General features: G+C 31.9%; 1 protein-coding gene across 1 annotated transcript in view; it reads right to left on the bottom strand.

The window, feature by feature from the left end:
- Positions 1–17321, bottom strand: part of LOC142332155 (nose resistant to fluoxetine protein 6-like) — a 128227-nt gene that overhangs the window by 59994 nt on the left and 50912 nt on the right. Inside the window, exons 3-6 of the mRNA XM_075378426.1 lie at positions 15736–15914; positions 8965–9176; positions 4464–4543; positions 1232–1425 (exon numbers count right to left, since the gene is read on the bottom strand). Coding sequence (XP_075234541.1) covers positions 1232–1425; positions 4464–4543; positions 8965–9176; positions 15736–15914 — 665 coding nt within the window. The remainder of the gene's footprint in view (positions 1–1231; positions 1426–4463; positions 4544–8964; positions 9177–15735; positions 15915–17321) is intronic.

The following is a 17321-nucleotide window of genomic DNA, read 5'->3' on the forward strand; positions in this document are numbered from 1 at the left end:
CTGCTCATTTCATTGATGGGGGCAAAAAAATAGGTCAATCCATTAAAAAAAAATCGTGTTACCCTTTAAATAAGATCACGTTAAAGGTCAAATCCAAGGTCACCATGAGGTATTCTCCTCCAATATGAGTAACTTTAGTTTAGGTAATTTTTTTATATTGTGTGTATTGTACGAGAAAATTACCTGGAGAAGACCAAGAAGAAGATGGAAGAAGACAGAAGTTCCCAGCCCGGCTCAACGTGGGACCTCCAGGCGGATGCCAACATCTTCGCCGGAGCAGCAGGCCCGCCGAAGGAGCCGCAGGTCGCGGACGCTGCCTTCCCGCTCCAGCTCGCCGTGCTTCAATCGCCCTGCCGGCGGACTCAGCAGCAGTAGCCGGCCCAGCGTGGGATCGCTCGGGGAGAACTGTCTTGGCCGCGCCGGCGAAGGACGACCGACGCCGACCCGATACTGCGGGGCTCTGGGGGCCACCACTGCCACGCTGTAGTGGGGACCCAACTAATGCTGAGGGAAAGTCCGGTCTGACTTCAATCGACGACCCGCAACTCCCCGACTTCGTCGGAGACCAGCTTTCGGACCCAACAGCTCTTCTCAGAGTTAACACAAAAAACGGCCCTTTTTAGGGCCACCACAAGGTTATAAATTACGAGCCGTTGAAGCCATTCGACAACAACCCTTCTCGGGGTTACCATAAATTTATTAATAGTTACAACGAGCTGTCGAAGCCAATCGACGACAAAAACGGCTCTTTTCCGGGCTACCATAAGGCTAGTAAGTACCACGTTCCGTCGAAGCCATTCGGCGACAATATACACTGCGTAAGCAAGATAAAACTGAACCCATAACGTACTTCATGTAATTAATGATACATGAAAATATTTAAAAAAATGTAACTTATTTTAATACCAAAAGATTTAAATATTGCTTAGGCTTACTACATTTATAGAAAAAAAATATTTTTTTTTTTCTTTGTAATGGGCAAATGATGTTAGAATTGTAACCCTACCAAATACAGTCGGTACTGTCTTTGGAATAAACCCATGAGTCTCTTGTATGTAAAAAAATAAAAACAAGTTGAGCTGTAAAAAAAAAACGTTTTAAAAATAAAATTCAGGAGTAAGAAGAAGTAAAATATTGAGTTAATGATGAAGGAGTAGTGGAAATAGTGAAGAGTCTATTTAGGAGGAGAAGGAGAGGAAAGCTATACTTCTAATTAAATTAATTGAACTACCTGTGACATTTCAATGAAGTTAAGCGCTGGTCTTAGAGCAGAAAATAACCAGTGATGGCTTGAAATAACCCAGACTACAGAAAGAAAACGTAATCCATTCAGTATTGACAACGGTCGTTTAGGATTAGATGTTTTCAAGAGTAATTTACCGTTCTGATAAATTGAAAAACTTTCAACTAATAAGGTAAATATTCCTGAAAAACAAAATTCAATTTTCTTTAATTTTTCAAAATATTTTAAATATAAAAATTTCTTAAATTAAGTGGATACATAGAATAATAAACTGACCAAACTTTATCACTTTTCTATACTTGTAACATGTTTTCACCATAAAAATAAAAATTCAATATTTCAAAAACATTTAAAAATATAATTCTAATCCTACTGTTGTAGTATTGCAGTTTGTCCACGTTTGTTCATAAAATTCTGTATTTGATTCCCTGTAAAGTTTCAAATTTTTCACACGTTACGTATTCAAATTAATCTTGTTCATTTTTGGAGTAATTGTTAAAAAAATTTAAAAAAAATTCTATTATTGGTTTATTTTGTAAAATATAATTAAAAAATATAAAAAAACAACATTGAAATAACAATTTCAGCATCAAGAGAAAAGTTATGTTAAATAGTAAAAAAATATTGTCCTAAAAATATACAGAAAAAAGAATTATTTTTTAAATAGGATTTTCTAGAAAATAAAAATAAAATAAAACTTGGATCTTATTCGAATTTAAAGGAATATGAGGCTGACCAGAAAACCCTGAACCTCATTAACCTCAACTTCACAAAAACAAAATTCAAACTAAAATGTATGGGAGAAATAAGGGACCTTTCTTAGTTCCAACAGGGTTTAGACAGAGTAATGGACTATCAGTAATCTTATTTAACTTGGTTTTGGACAAAATAATGAAAACAAATTTGTAGATTTTTTATACATGTTCAATGATAGGATCCAAAACCAAAACGTTAAAATAAGATGTCTTGTCTTTGCTGATGACTTGGCTATTTTAGCTGAATCGAAGGAAGGCACTGTCGAGATAATATACGCCTTGGTGTAGAACCTTGGTTAGGGTAATTACTCTATCTATTTACCGCTGGTTCAAATAATAAATAAATATAGACGCTTATCACTTCGTAATTAGATATGATCCTTAAATATTTGAATGAATAATACAAGATTATGTAAAAGTGTATATAAATACCTTTTATTGATTTCATAAACGATACGTTATTAAGAATACATATAATATTATATTTTATAAGTTCAGTTCATAAAGATTGATAGAAGAAGGGCGGAGAAGAGTGACTGAATACTGCCTGAATGCCTGAATAGACCGGAACGGAACGCAAGGAAGGCGGGAGTTTATTATTTCTCCCTAGAGATCACAGAAGCTGGAGAAACAAGCTCTGCTGCTGTGTCTTTCTTTTATCGGGCCGGTTATTGGTTATTTAATGGCGGTTTTAAAGTTTTCATGTAAACTGGCTGAATGTAGTGCGGAGCCGGCTTATATAGTGTGTACGGAGCTGCTGAATCGTTAGGAGCCGAGTGTATTTGAAAGGAGCTGTACGAACAGTATGAACGGAGCCGAGTGCAGCAGACAGGAGCCGAGTGTGAACTGATAGAAAGACCTTTAAATGTTAAAGTCCTTAAATAAATCGTTAATATCGTACACTGAGTCTGAAAAGGCACAGCGGCATAAATAGAAGAGTTAACAGAAATGGCCCGAAAAGCTCGCATATAGGTTTCTTTTACAAGGATGGAAATCATGATGAACATAAAATAATTTACACAAACGACAACTTGGTTTAGAAACGGAAAAACAAATGTCAACAATCACTTTAAGTATCTAGAAGAAATTATAAGCAGAACAGGAATAGGTAGTCGATTAAAAATATAAAATTAAAACTGGAAAAGGTTAGATTTATTACCAAAGACATCTACAGTAAGTAGAATCCGTCTAAGATCGCAAAATTAAGACGTTATAAAACTGTAGAAAGACCAGTAATCTTATACGGCGCTGAAATATTTCAGTTAATAGACCTTAAAAAATTGATCAAAATCCCAAAAAGCTTACTAAGGAAAATTCATGGTCCAAAGGTAACACAGAAAGGATAAGATCTGAAATCAAACAAGGAGATCTACCTAAACCAAGAAGACGTTGAAACACCGATAAGGGAAAATAGGTTAAATCTCTTGGCGAATATATTGAGGATAAACCCAAACAATTACGTAAAAAAATCTTTGACAAACTATGCCCAAATATGAAAAGCAAATTAAATTACTTAAAGAAGGAGAATTGATGGGATGTAGATAACTTCTGATGAAACATTTATAAAAGTTCCTGTGGCAGGAAGAAGGACAAAAATGGGCAGATGAGCAAAACAAAGCCATGCTAAAAATATGAAAAAGCATGGAAGAAAAGACAAGAAGCTAAAAAAAAATTGATATTTGCGTAGTCCTATGTTGGCCTTTTATCAGTATACGAAAAAAACCATTAAATACTCGGAGAATTTAGCGAAATGGTTTAAATAAAATAAATATCTATGAAAGCATCCCAAAAAGTGAAGAAAGCGTACGGGATAAGTCAATGGATTTATAACAAAAAAATTCCTTCCCATAAATCCAAAAATAAAAGTTAGTAATTAAATCTGATAGTCTTTAAAAATCAAAATATTTAAACCCTAAACAGTAAAGAAGAAATAGAAAAATTATATAAAAGAAGAATTAAAAAATAATGTTTTCCGGAAAATAGAAATAAAACTGGAAATTAAAAATTAATTCTGAAATAAACCAAAAATACGTTCCGAATCGATAAGAAAAAAAATTTACAGATCTTTCAAGAGTGTACAAAAACAGATTGACAAAGAGAATATTTCAACTCTTTAAAAATAAAAATAATTTGATTTTCAGACAATATTTGATAAAAAAGGCGATCTCTAAGGAGGAAATCTACTATAGGGAAATTTTTAGAAAGAAAATCGAAAAATGAAAGGAAGAAATTAAATAGTAAAAAGATGAAGAAATATTGACAAACGACAAAACAATGTAATAAGTTGAAATAAAAACTGTAATTTTGTCTGTAAATCGAGTCTATAATACGTAATTGTAAATACTATATTCATTTACTAGTACACTTTAGACAATTCTCCATTATATTTTTAAATATGTTTTTTTCATTAAATCTGAAGTTGACAAAATTATAAATGTTGTATAAAAGGTAGATGTTATAATTACCTGGCTTTTCTACTTTAGCAGAATTTAGATCAATGATTGTTGCAAGAATGCAAATCACCGCTGGTATTAATACAACTGCTCTGAAAACAAAAGAAAAAATATACTGATAAAAAAACATATAGATATATATAATACAGTGTTCTCAAAATAAATTTATATTTTTTATTTAAGGATTAAAATTACAATGTCCAGGGTAACATGGCTTTTCCTATGATATAACTGGAGGAATAATTATTAATGATGTTATTATGTTAAATTTCAAATTCAGTGATTCTTAGATACAAAATATATAAACTGTTATTTGGACATCGCAAACAAAATAATAGGATTTATTATTGTGGAATAAGTTAATATTTCTTTATTTTATTTTCCCTTTAATTAATTAATTTAAAGTCTTAAACCGTACAAAATTCTTTTAATACGTAAGAAAATTATAGTTGATGAAATTTGAATAATACACGATAATGTAATAATAACATTTACAATTAAAAAATGTCACGTTACGTACATAGGATGTTAAAAATTACTTGTCTTACGTCGATAGCGGACACATCCTTTAATTTTCATTTTCTAAATTACTAATATCGTTACGTAAATTATTTCTGAATTAAGTAATTAAATCATTAATATTTGTTATTTGTCGTTGCAATAATTATATTTTACACTTGTATTATCTTATAATTATTACTATATCGCTGACTATATAATAGTCGGTGCAGTCATTATTTCAATCGCACATTGCTGTCCTAGTAACTATTCGTTATTTTATTCCGAGATGGATTTGATTGACCTAATCCATGAAATGCCAGATAAACAACATGTCATTAGTTTTTTTTCTAAGTCAAAGAAATTTTAGGTAACCCTAGGTTTTACTTAGACCCGGCCTCCGTGGCGCGAATGGTAGCGTCCCGGAAGTCCCGGGTTTGAATTCCAGTCAATACATGCCATTTTCACACGCTACAAACATTGTCATTCATCTCAACCTCTGAAGCAATACTTAACGGTAGTCCCGGAGGTTAAAAAAAACCATAGGGTTTTACGTAGAGGATTATGAAATATCTTTTTTAAGAGGCAAGGAAGATAAATGCGGTTCTTTAAAAGCAAGTTGTTGCGACTCTGCTCGTCTAAAGAGCGTTCCGTAGCTGAAATCTAAAAAAACTAAAATTGGAAATTCTTATTTATTTTTTACATAACTTTCAATACGGAAATAAATAACAACTTCCAATTTCACGGGTAGGAATTTGACAAATAATTTTTTTAGGGTATATATACTAATTTCAAATTTTTTAACGAAGAATTTGGTACGGATAGAATTACTGTAACCGACTACTCAGAATATGTCAGAACATGCCAGAATATGGGAATAGTCAGAACGTGGAAATAAACTAATCTCTTTGTCAATTCAAAAATACCACATGAGGACGCTTTACTCTCAGCAGTGATGTTTACAGAAATTTCCAGAAAAACAAAAGACCGTTTCGTTTATGCGACTCCAAATCGAATGAAAAATACCTCAATCAGTGTTGTAAAGAAATATATTATAACTAGGACGAACATAATTTCTGATTGATGGCGTAATAAAGATGATGAATCTAATCTTTTTTTTTGTCTTCAGTCATTTGACTGGTTTGATGCAGCTCTCCAAGATTCCCTATCTAGTGCTAGTCGTTTCATTTCAGTATACCCTCTACATCCTACATCCCTAACAATTTGTTTTACATATTCCAAACGTGGCCTGCCTACACAATTTTTCCGTTCTACCTGTCCTTCCAATATTAAAGCGACTATTCCAGGATGCCTTAGTATGTGGCCTATAAGTCTGTCTCTTCTTTTAACTATATTTTTCCAAATGCTTCTTTCTTAATCTATTTGCCGCAATAACTGTTCATTTGTCACTTTATCCACCTATCTGATTTTTTAAATTCTCCTATAGCACCGCATTTCAAAAGCTTCTAATCTTTTCTTCTCAGATACTCCGATCGTCCAAGTTTCACTTCCATATAAAGCGACACTCCAAACATACACTTTCAAAAATCTTTTCTTGACATTTAAATTAATTTTTGATGTAAACAAATTATATTTCTTACTGAAGGCTCGTTTAGCTTGTGCTATTCGGCATTTTCTAAACTATAAAATTACAATTTTACGCATCACTTTGTTAACTTTCAGGACCAATTAAAGGAGCCATACAAATGGAGAGTTTATAGGCAGCAGCAAAAAGGCGGAATTATGTGAATTCATGTGGCGCCTACAGAACATCGACACGGACCCGTTCAATGGAATTTTCCATGATATCACTTTGTTTTGTTCTCCAAAGCAGTGAAGAAAAGTAAAATTTACAATATCAATTTAGAAATGTGTCCACTTTCAAAATAAGACCCAAAAATATAAATAAGGTATCATTTTTACCGATACTACAACAATCTCTTGCGATTCTTATAGATCTTTTTGTTTTTTAGCACGACTGAGAATATCCGTATTTATCCGATAAGTTTTGCAAACATTAGGCTTATGCTGGAATTATGTGACTGGAAACAAAGTTCCTGGGACTTCGTAGACTGACCTGGAGACTGTGACAAGGATTTACTAGTTTTACAGGTCTCTTTTATTTATCACCCTCAAGATTTAACTTTGAAAAAATCGAAATAAACTTATTAGTACTTAAAAAAAAATTATAATTGAATTATCTTAATTGTTAGATTACAGTTAAAGGTACTGTCTGAAAAATAAAATAAAATTTGTCTGAATAAGAATTAAATAAGTAGAAATAACAAAGATGGACCACTGAATGTGAAAATAGGAGGAGAAAAGATTGTGGAGGTAGAAGAATTTTGTTATTTGGGAAGTAGAATTACTAAAGAAGGACGAAGCAGGAGCGATATAAAATGCCGAATAGCACAAGCGAAACGAGCCTTCAGAAAGAAATATAATTTGTTTACATCAAAAATGAATTTAAATGTCAAGAAAAGATTTTTGAAAGTATATGTTTGGAGTGTCGCTTTATATGGAATTGAAACTTGGACGATCGGAGTATCTGAGAAGAAAAGATTAGAAGCTTTTGAAATGCGGTGCTATAGGAGAATGTTAAAAATCAGATGGGTGGATAAAGTGACAAATGAAGAGGCATTGCGGCAAATAGATGAAGAAAGAAGATTTGGAAAAATGTAGTTAAAAGAAGAGACAGACTTATAGGCCACATACTAAGGCATCCTGGAATAGTCGCTTTAATATTGGAGGGACAGGTAGAAGGAAAAAATTGTGTAGGCAGGCCACGTTTGGAATATGTAAAACAAATTGTTACGGATGTAGGATGTAGAGGGTATACTGAAATGAAACGACTAGCACTAGATAGGGAATCTTGGAGAGCTGCATCAAACCAGTCAAATGACTGAAGACAAAAAAAAAAAGAATTAAACCACATATATTTGTCGTAGTTATGTTAATCTCATAAGAAATTAGAATACATAAAATTATAGATTGTACAAATTAATAAAAAAAAAAAAAAAAAATTTACTGAAAATGGAAAATTTAACAAATTAATTATCTTCTTTTTTTATTATTCCTAGATAAATGTTTTCAGCGCAGAGATGTACGAGAACATCTATACTAATTATCCTAATTACTAATTATACTAATTATATCTATACTAATTTATACTTCTTCATTCCTGAACGTGTAAAAATATTTTCTAAAAGCTTTCATTCTCTATCTTTTACTCCTTTAAAATTAAATTAACCATTTTAAAAAAGCTTATTTATTATGATGATCTACGTAACGAATATTTTAGTAATGATAAAATTATTTTTTTTAATTACATTTAATTTCGTTTTAAATGAATTATTAAAGAGTTAGTCAAGATTCTCACCCGCCTGATGTGAGATGAACTTAATGGAAAAATAATTTTTCAAAAAAAGGAATTTTTATCTAATTAAATAAAAGGTCCATACACTAGAGTGAAGAGTGTACAGTGTTGAAGAGAAGGGATATTTTACAACAAAATGTAGGTAGTTTTCGCCACTCCTCATTGGCTTATGAAAAGAATACCGTTTAATATCTTCATAAATTTTCGGGTATTATTATCGGTTGAAATAAACGAAATCCATGAAATTGTGTTTTTTTTCCATTCCAATCGCAATAAGCAAGCGAAAATGTTTGATTATGATAGTTGATAAATTTTTAAAAAGTTTAATATTTATCCTTCTTCATATGTAATACAACAGGGAGCGTACTGAAAAACCGTTTTTCTTTTAGTCAATATTTTGCTGGATATTAAATTCCTTGTTCATGAAATAATTTAACAGATTTTATTATAATATAATATTCATAATATAATTGTTTTTGTAATATACAAAAAAAAATGATACATTTTACATCCTAATTATATAAAAGTTAACAATTAAATATGTAATGAAAAACGTTTTCGGGGGCGTATTTTCATACTATTTAGATTTCCGTAACATGTTTATTTAGATATAAAAGATTATTATTTATTAATACTGACGTTATTATTATTTCATGTGTTGAGTAACTAGTGTCTTCATTACTTGCTGAACAGCTATATTTATCCAAATATATAGTTAAATTATATTTATCAACTACTTTTCGATAATTAGTTTCAATATCATCCAGGCTACAGGAAGCAGGTAAGCAAATTCCTAAATGTAAATTTGGTTTTAAAACAGGTACTCCACCTAATACAGTCTGCAATGTTCGCTGTAAAAACATAAAAAAAACAATAAATAAATTAATCAAATGATATTAATTCAACAGCAAAAGAAAAATATTAATTTTTCATTTTAAAAACGATTAAAAATTTACAATCTTAATTTAAGTTATTTTTTTAATATAAATAAATTAATTCTTTTATAGTAAATTAATCATTCACAAAAAAAAAATAATAAAAAAGAATGAAAACACAAAATCTGATTTCCAACGTAAAAGGCGGTCGCTTTTTTATAATTTAAAATACTTCACGTTTTATTCAGAATCAAATTTTAAACAAGATTTCTTAAAGATTTATGTGTTTATTACTCGTTTAAACAAGTTAATTTTTCTTTTTTTTGACCACTTTAGTCATCAATAATTCAGTTCCTCTTGAATTTCTGTATTAGTCTGACCTTTGGAATTTCCCAGTATTTCTTTAATTTTATCAGATCTTACGTTCCAGAACTCGTCTATGACCTCCACTTTGTTATGCCTTTCTAATTTTTTAACACTGAATCTATTGTTCTGAAGCGCGTAGTTAATTTTCATTTTATCACCGGCGTCCTCAACCCTCAAGAAAATTTCTTGAAGATCTCTTTGGATTTCTCCAATATATTTTCAATAGGTTTTTTGTTAATATTCCTTGTGATCCAGTTACTGTTTTATTTGTGGTAATTCGCCAGACTCCATAAAATGAGAAAGTTATTTTACAATAAACATGAAATAATATGATTATTTAACAATAAAATAACATTTTCATCATAAAGGAAATTCTACGTCTTCAAAACAAGTAGATATGCTAAATGAAACGATTAAATGTTTAGTTGATTTTCGTAATCTTTAACAGCTACCTATCGAAAGACAAAGTACATTTACAGTATATCTAAAATAGTTTACATACTATTTCATTAATATAATGTTTAATATTTTGTGAATCACGAATAATGATTCACGAAGAATGTAACAAATTTTCAAAGCACGTTCTACTAGTGAAAAGAAAGAAAACTCGTATAAACGTAGACTTCGAAAACTATTAAACATTTTTTTGTCATTTACGAGGTTACCTTTTAAGTTTTTACAACAACAACGACGATACTGAAATGTCATATTTATTATTATTGTTGTAAAATTTGAGGTATTTTATTGTTACATCAATGCCAGCTAAGAAATCAGCGGAATAGTTTGTTTACAATGAGCGTTTAAAAAAAAAACAGTTTTGTGAAAAATGGAAATTTCTCGTGGAGGTTTTAAAGATGATTGAAAAGGATCAGCCTTACCGTGAGATAGAAACATCGTAGGCATATCGAAGACCGCAGTACATTCTATTTTGCATGGACATTTAGTTGTGGAAAAGATCTGTTCCCGATCGATTCCGTACATTTTGACCGTTCAAAAACAGGCTCGGGTCAGTTGGTGCAAGGCTATGCTGAAAAACTTCGACCAAGGAAATGCAAAATCCGTATACAACATCGTAACAGAACAAGAAACTTGGTTATATTCGTTCGAGCCGGAAACTAAGTAACAATCAACGGTTTGGGTGTTCCAAGATAAACCGAATCCGGCCCATCGTCTTGGTCTAGTGGTGAATGCGTCTCCACAAATCAGCTGATTTGGAAGTTTCCCGTTAAAACCATCAGGACTCGGAATGGGGGGTGGGTGGAGACCGGAAGCGTCACTAGGCGGGTGTCTTCCCCTACGGGGTTGGGTTGATTTTAAAGTCGGGAATTCCAACGTTCAAATCCTAGTAATGAGATATGGTAGTTACGGATTTGAATACTAGATCGTAGATACCGGTGTTCTTTGGTGGTCGGGTTTCAATTAACCACACATTTAAGAAATGATCGACCTGAAACTATACAAGACTACACTTCACTTATACATATCATCCTCATTCATTCTCTGAAGTAATACCTGACGGTGATTCCTGGAGGCTGTAATAATCCTGATCCGATTAGAGGTACCCTATCAGCGAAGGTTATTTTAACCGGACGTAACATAAGCAGTAAATTATATCAATTAAGATAATGTTTAACGTAGTAATGATTTTAGGTCATAGAAGAAATTTAAATAAATCTACATATTAAGAATTAGGATCTGAAATCTTAGAAAATAGAATACCAATTTATAATGTTATGAAAATAGCCTAGAGGCTAAATTGCAGGAAAAGGTTGACATTTTCATTTTGCATCCAAAATCTTATATATTTTGTTCAAGGTTAATTTATATCGTTGTTAATTTATTCAGAATTTTGCTCGATTATCATGCATTTATTTCAGCTAAGATTAAGTACTTCATTTTTGAAGAATAATATATATAAAATTATAAACTTTAACTATAAATCGAAAAAGTTTATTAAATAAAAGTTTGTTTAAGCTCCTGTGTCGCGGTTTTCATTCGCTTTTGTTACCACTTTTAGTGAATGATGCTGTTTTTTAATTAGGAAAATTCGGGTTTAAAATATTGTCAAAATTTTGAGACTAAATTTTCTGGTCACTGTATGTTTTTCTCTTTATGGGTTTGATTTAAATTTATGAAATTGCCAAATTTTTGCTGTTATTTGTTGCTAACTTTTTTTATGTTTGTTTGCTCTTCTGCTCCCCTTGGCCGGCTCAACAATCAAGTTTTATTCAACCCGGGGAAGTAGCCTTAACCCACCGGATGGATCTAGTAGTGAACGCGTCGTCGCAAATCAGTTTATGTGGAAGTCTCCCGTTAAAGCCCGTCAGGACTTTGATTGTTTGGCGGGGGGGGGGGGGCTGGTGACCGGAAGTGTCACAAGACGGTGTCTTTACCTACGGGTTGAGATGATTTGGAAACCGGTTGGTCTAGTGGTGAACACGTTTTCGAAAATCAGCTGATTTTGAAGTGCGGGTTCCAACGTTCAAATCCTAGTAAACTACTTTTGTACGGATTTGAATACTAGATCGTGGATACCGATGTTCTTTGGTGGTTGGGTTTCAATTAACAACACATCTCAGAAATAGTCGACCTGAGACTGTACAAGACCACACTTCACTCATACATATCATCCTAATTCATCCTCTAAAGTAAGGCCTAACGATAATTACCGGAGGCTAAACAAGAAAAAAGGAAGAGGAGTGTCCTTCCAACTCTAATGAGCCTCCCCGCCTACCGGAATGGTAGGTCAGCTCACCGGTTCCGGATCTTTTCCTTATTTTTATCTTGCCTCTGCCTCTAACCACTAAAGCCAGGGACACCGGGCTTCGCTATGCCTTTCCCGGCCACTGCCCCAGCAGCCGGATCTCGATAGTTTTTTCACTATGTTGCTGCCTAGAGTGAATTAAGAGTTCTTTTTATTTTTTTTTTTCAAGTTGTGTTGTTTGCTGAATTAAAAAAAAACTAGAATAATACATTCCAGTGCTTTTTTTTAAATTGCAATTTATGATTTTTTTTTTATGTTCTGAAAAATAATTTAAAAATTCGCGGTATTTTATATACATTAATATGATAAATTTATGTTTTGCTTAATTTATCATGATTGTTTTTTATATTTATTCTGTGTCAGAATTAATCAATAGGTGTTTTTAATGCTAAGTTCTTCTACGTGATTCTCATGTGACGTGAGTGTGCTAAGTTGTCTAAGAATTTTGTGTGATTCAAAAAGGAATTTGCAACTTTAAAAGCATACAAAACTTTATTGGGATAACTTACGGATTTAAAGTCTCATTTTACAGCAAAACAATGAGTTTTTCATCAAGTTTTATCTGACGTATCTCATTTAGTACCGAATTCGGGCATTAACTCTGTCACCGATGTCATTAATAAAGAATTAATTTACTGGTACGAAACGTGCTCGTTCTGCGTTTCGGTTTCAAAATTTGGATTCACCAACTGCAAAAGTTCAACGTAATTTTCGTAGACAGTCCTAGTAGGTAAACAGTTTACTCCTGGCACCAAACTTTCATTGAGACAGGTTATTTTTCTTCCAGATAGAATGGTCCGTTCTTCTTCCGTGAGGTAACCATAAATGGTATCGTTTATCTGGACGTGCTTTAAAAGTTTCTAATTCCTCATTCAGATTACGATGACCAAGATGAACGCTATTACTGTCAAGACGAGGCATCACCTCACTACTGCTTAGAAGTTCAAGATTTTCTTGATACTAGATTCCCGGATCGATGGATTGGTCGTGAAAATCCAATCGCATAGCCACATCGCTTCCCAAATTTGACCGTTAAATTTTTTCTTCTTTTGGGATTTCATTAAAGATCAGATTTATATATCACCTTTGATCTTCTTAAGTTAAGATCTCAAATTAACACCGCAGCTGCAGATGTAACGCGCTTGCTGGCTATAATCTGGAGTGAAGTCAACTTCAGATGGGACATCTGAATCGCCTTACAAATTGAAGCCGTATCGAACCAAATTGAATGTCGGATGACAAATTAATGTGTTTTTCTATAGGTAAGTTACCTCAGTAAATTTTTATATGTTTTTAAATTTGTGACGTACTTTTTGAATCGCTCGTCTACTTCTAAATGCCAGTAGTTTAGTGAGGCTGAATTGTTTAATGTATGAATGTGTGTCGGCAAGAAATGATTCTTAATAAACTTCGAAATTAGGCTTTAGTTAATTATTTTCAACGATTTGATTTGCTTCACATCCAACACACCTTTTGACTTTTAAGAAAAAATATTTTATGTTTCAAGGAAAAAATAAATGGCAGAAAGGCTCCTGGAATAGACGGAATACCTGTAGAATTACTGCGCAGTGCAGGTGAGGAAGCGATTGATAGATTATACAAACTGGTGTGTAATATTTATGAAAATGGGGAATTTCCATCAGACTTCAAAAAAAGTGTTATAGTTATGATACCAAAGAAAACAGGGGCAGATAAATGTGAAGAATACAGAACAATTAGTTTAACTAGTCATGCATCAAAAATCTTAACTAGAATTTTATACAGAAGAATTGAGAGGAGAGTGGAAGAAGTGTTAGGAGAAGAACAATTTGGTTTCAGGAAAAGTATAGGGACAAGGGAAGCAATTTTAGGCCTCAGATTAATAGTAAAAGGAAGATTAAAGAAAAACAAACCAACATACTTGGCGTTTATAGACCTAGAAAAGGCTTTTGATAACGTAGACTGGAATAAAATGTTCAGCATTTTAAAAAAATTAGGGTTCAAATACAGAGATAGAAGAACAATTGCTAACATGTACAGGAACCAAACAGCAACAACAACAATTGAAGAACATAAGAAAGAAGCACTAATAAGAAAGGGAGTCCGACAAGGATGTTCCCTATCTCCGTTACTTTTTAATCTTTATATGGAACTAGCAGTTAATGATGTTAAAGAACAATTTAGATTCGGAGTAACAGTACAAGGTGAAAAGATAAAGATGCTACGATTTGCTGATGATATAGTAATTCTAGCCGAGAGTAAAAAGGATTTAGAAGAAACAATGAACGGCATAGATGAAGTCCTACGCAAGAACTATCGCATGAAAATAAACAAGAACAAAACAAAAGTAATGAAATGTAGTAGAAATAACAAAGATGGACCGCTAAATGTGAAAATAGGAGGAAAAAAGATTATGGAGGTAGAAGAATTTTGTTATTTGGGAAGTAAAATTACTAAAGATGGACGAAGCAGGAGCGATATAAAATGCCGAATAGCACAAGCTAAACGAGCCTTCAGTAAGAAATATAATTTGTTTACATCAAAAATTAATTTAAATGTCAGGAAAAGATTTTTGAAAGTGTATGTTTGGAGTGTCGCTTTATATGGAAGTAAAACTTGGACAATCGGAGTATCTGAGAAGAAAAGATTAGAAGCTTTTGAAATGTGGTGCTATAGGAGAATGTTAAAAATCATATGGGTGGATAAAGTGACAAATGAAGAGGTATTGCGGCAAATAGATGAAGAAAGAAGCATTTGGAAAAATATAGTTAAAAGAAGAGACAGACTTATAGGCCACATACTAAGGCATCCTGGAATAGTCGCTTTAATATTGGAAGGACAGGTAGAAGGGAAAACTTGTGTAGGCAGGCCACGTTTGGAGTATGTAAAACAAATTGTTGGGGATGTAGGATGTAGAGGGTATACTGAAATGAAACGACTAGCACTAGATAGGGAATCTTGGAGAGCTGCATCAAATGACTGAAGACAAAAAAAAAAAAAAAAAATTTGAAAAGATTTATTTATTTTATTCTGAGAATCTAATTGTAGGCCATTTACGATAACCATCAATATTACCTACCATTGTTCCGGTTTAGAAATATGACCATCCGGACACTACTGATTGTATAGGTTATAAGCAGGCATAGTTGTTTGAGTAAAATTAATATTGATGCTTTTATAAATGGATGTACAGCTGCGTAACTAAATAAAAGCACTACTTATTTGTTCTCTAACCCAAATAGTACTCAAGCTATTTGGTATTATTCATCAAAATATAGAAATTCAGTTGTAGATTCAAGAGGTCGAGAAGAAAATAATATTACGTAATTAATATTAAAAATATTACATAAAATTTTATTAGCAGTATGAATCATGCTAAAACAAATCCTAATTTACAGTAAAACGTAAAAACAGTGTTAATCTTACCCAATCAATTACAACAGATTTTGGTAAACGCATTATATTTCCAATTTGTACTACGCAATGTTGTACTGGGTATGGAGATTTATCTTCGATACCAAGTTTAAGACACTCATGAAAATTACCCAAATCGTGAAAATGAGCTTCCAATAAACCAGATGGAATCTTTCCTGAAGAATCTATCACTGAAAAAGAAATTATTTAAAGTTAAAATAAACTAATCAAATTCCAAAACTAATCAATTAGTTATCTTCATAATCAAAAAATTTTAAGGATATTTGAAAGTTCAATTACCATAACATATAATCTTGAATTTTTTTCAGCCAATCACTGACAACATTTACTTAAAACCACTATTTTAATTACCCGGCTCAGTCACATAATACTCGTGATTGTAGTTTTTCCATGGTAGAGCAACACGCAAGGTTACGCCGTAAGATTCAAGTTATAAATAACAGTCGTATGGTAACCACAATTTTTTTTTTGGCGAATGCTTAATTGTGGGAACATATTTTTTTGAAAGCCCTCAGCAAAGATTCATAATTTTAAGATAGCATTTATAAATCGAAATAATACAAGACGTATTTTAATAATAATAAAAATATGAACATTGTTTTTTTTTAATTTTTGATTTTTTATGAACGTTTAATATTAAGACAATATTCTTTTTTGTAATTATATTTTATGAGTTTTATACATGAATAAATTAACAATATCTCACAAAAATGCTAATTTTTTCCAGCATAAAAATATTCTACGGATTGAAAAGTTGATTGTTTATGTATTGGTGGAGATCAAGAAATTCGTAAAAACCTAGCCCAACGAACTATGTTTACAGTTCTAAATATGATCTAACCTAAAAGTGAAATGAAAAAGGGGGAAAAATTAAAAATAACCATGAAAACATATTTCAGTTCTATTTGCTTTGTAATAAAGAATACTTTTATAAAATACTCGAATTTTGTTAAACAACGTTTTTTCTGCAATTTAATGAACCGTGGGACTTAAATATGTCACTTTTTCCTAAAAAAGGTGGGTTTACAAATCGCGCCGCTAGGTAGCAGTACTTGATAGGACTAGGTAGCGTACAAAAACTTGATAATGTAATTGAAATTATAAAATTTAAAAGAAAATACACTGAAGCTTGTTTTAATAGTAAATACTCTTACGTAAATGAAAGTAGATGAAAGAATTTTTTTAATTCCCATACGTGTTTAAAAAAAAAAATTAAAGTATTAGTTTACAAGAGATTATAGCTGGTAATAAAACACGAAAACATGAACAGCAGGAAAGTTTAGCAAATACGGCAACAAAGATTTGTTACATAAAACAGAAATAAATTCGATTGGTAAAATTTTTGAACTATTTGAACTAATTAATGGAGAAATAAAAAAGTTCATTTAATAATAATATAAAAATTGTGTCCGCGGATTTGATAAAAATCGACGGTTACACTTACAAAGTACGAGTAATAAATACAATAATACATCACGGACCTTCGATTCGTGAATGTCATTATACTAGTATTAATATAAAAGGAAAAATATGCTATGAAGTGAATATGACTATCAACAAAAAAAATTAGCCAAGAA

The sequence above is a fragment of the Lycorma delicatula genome, chromosome 11 (genome assembly GCF_047948215.1).
Source record: "Lycorma delicatula isolate Av1 chromosome 11, ASM4794821v1, whole genome shotgun sequence".
Classification (NCBI taxonomy): domain Eukaryota; kingdom Metazoa; phylum Arthropoda; class Insecta; order Hemiptera; family Fulgoridae; genus Lycorma; species Lycorma delicatula.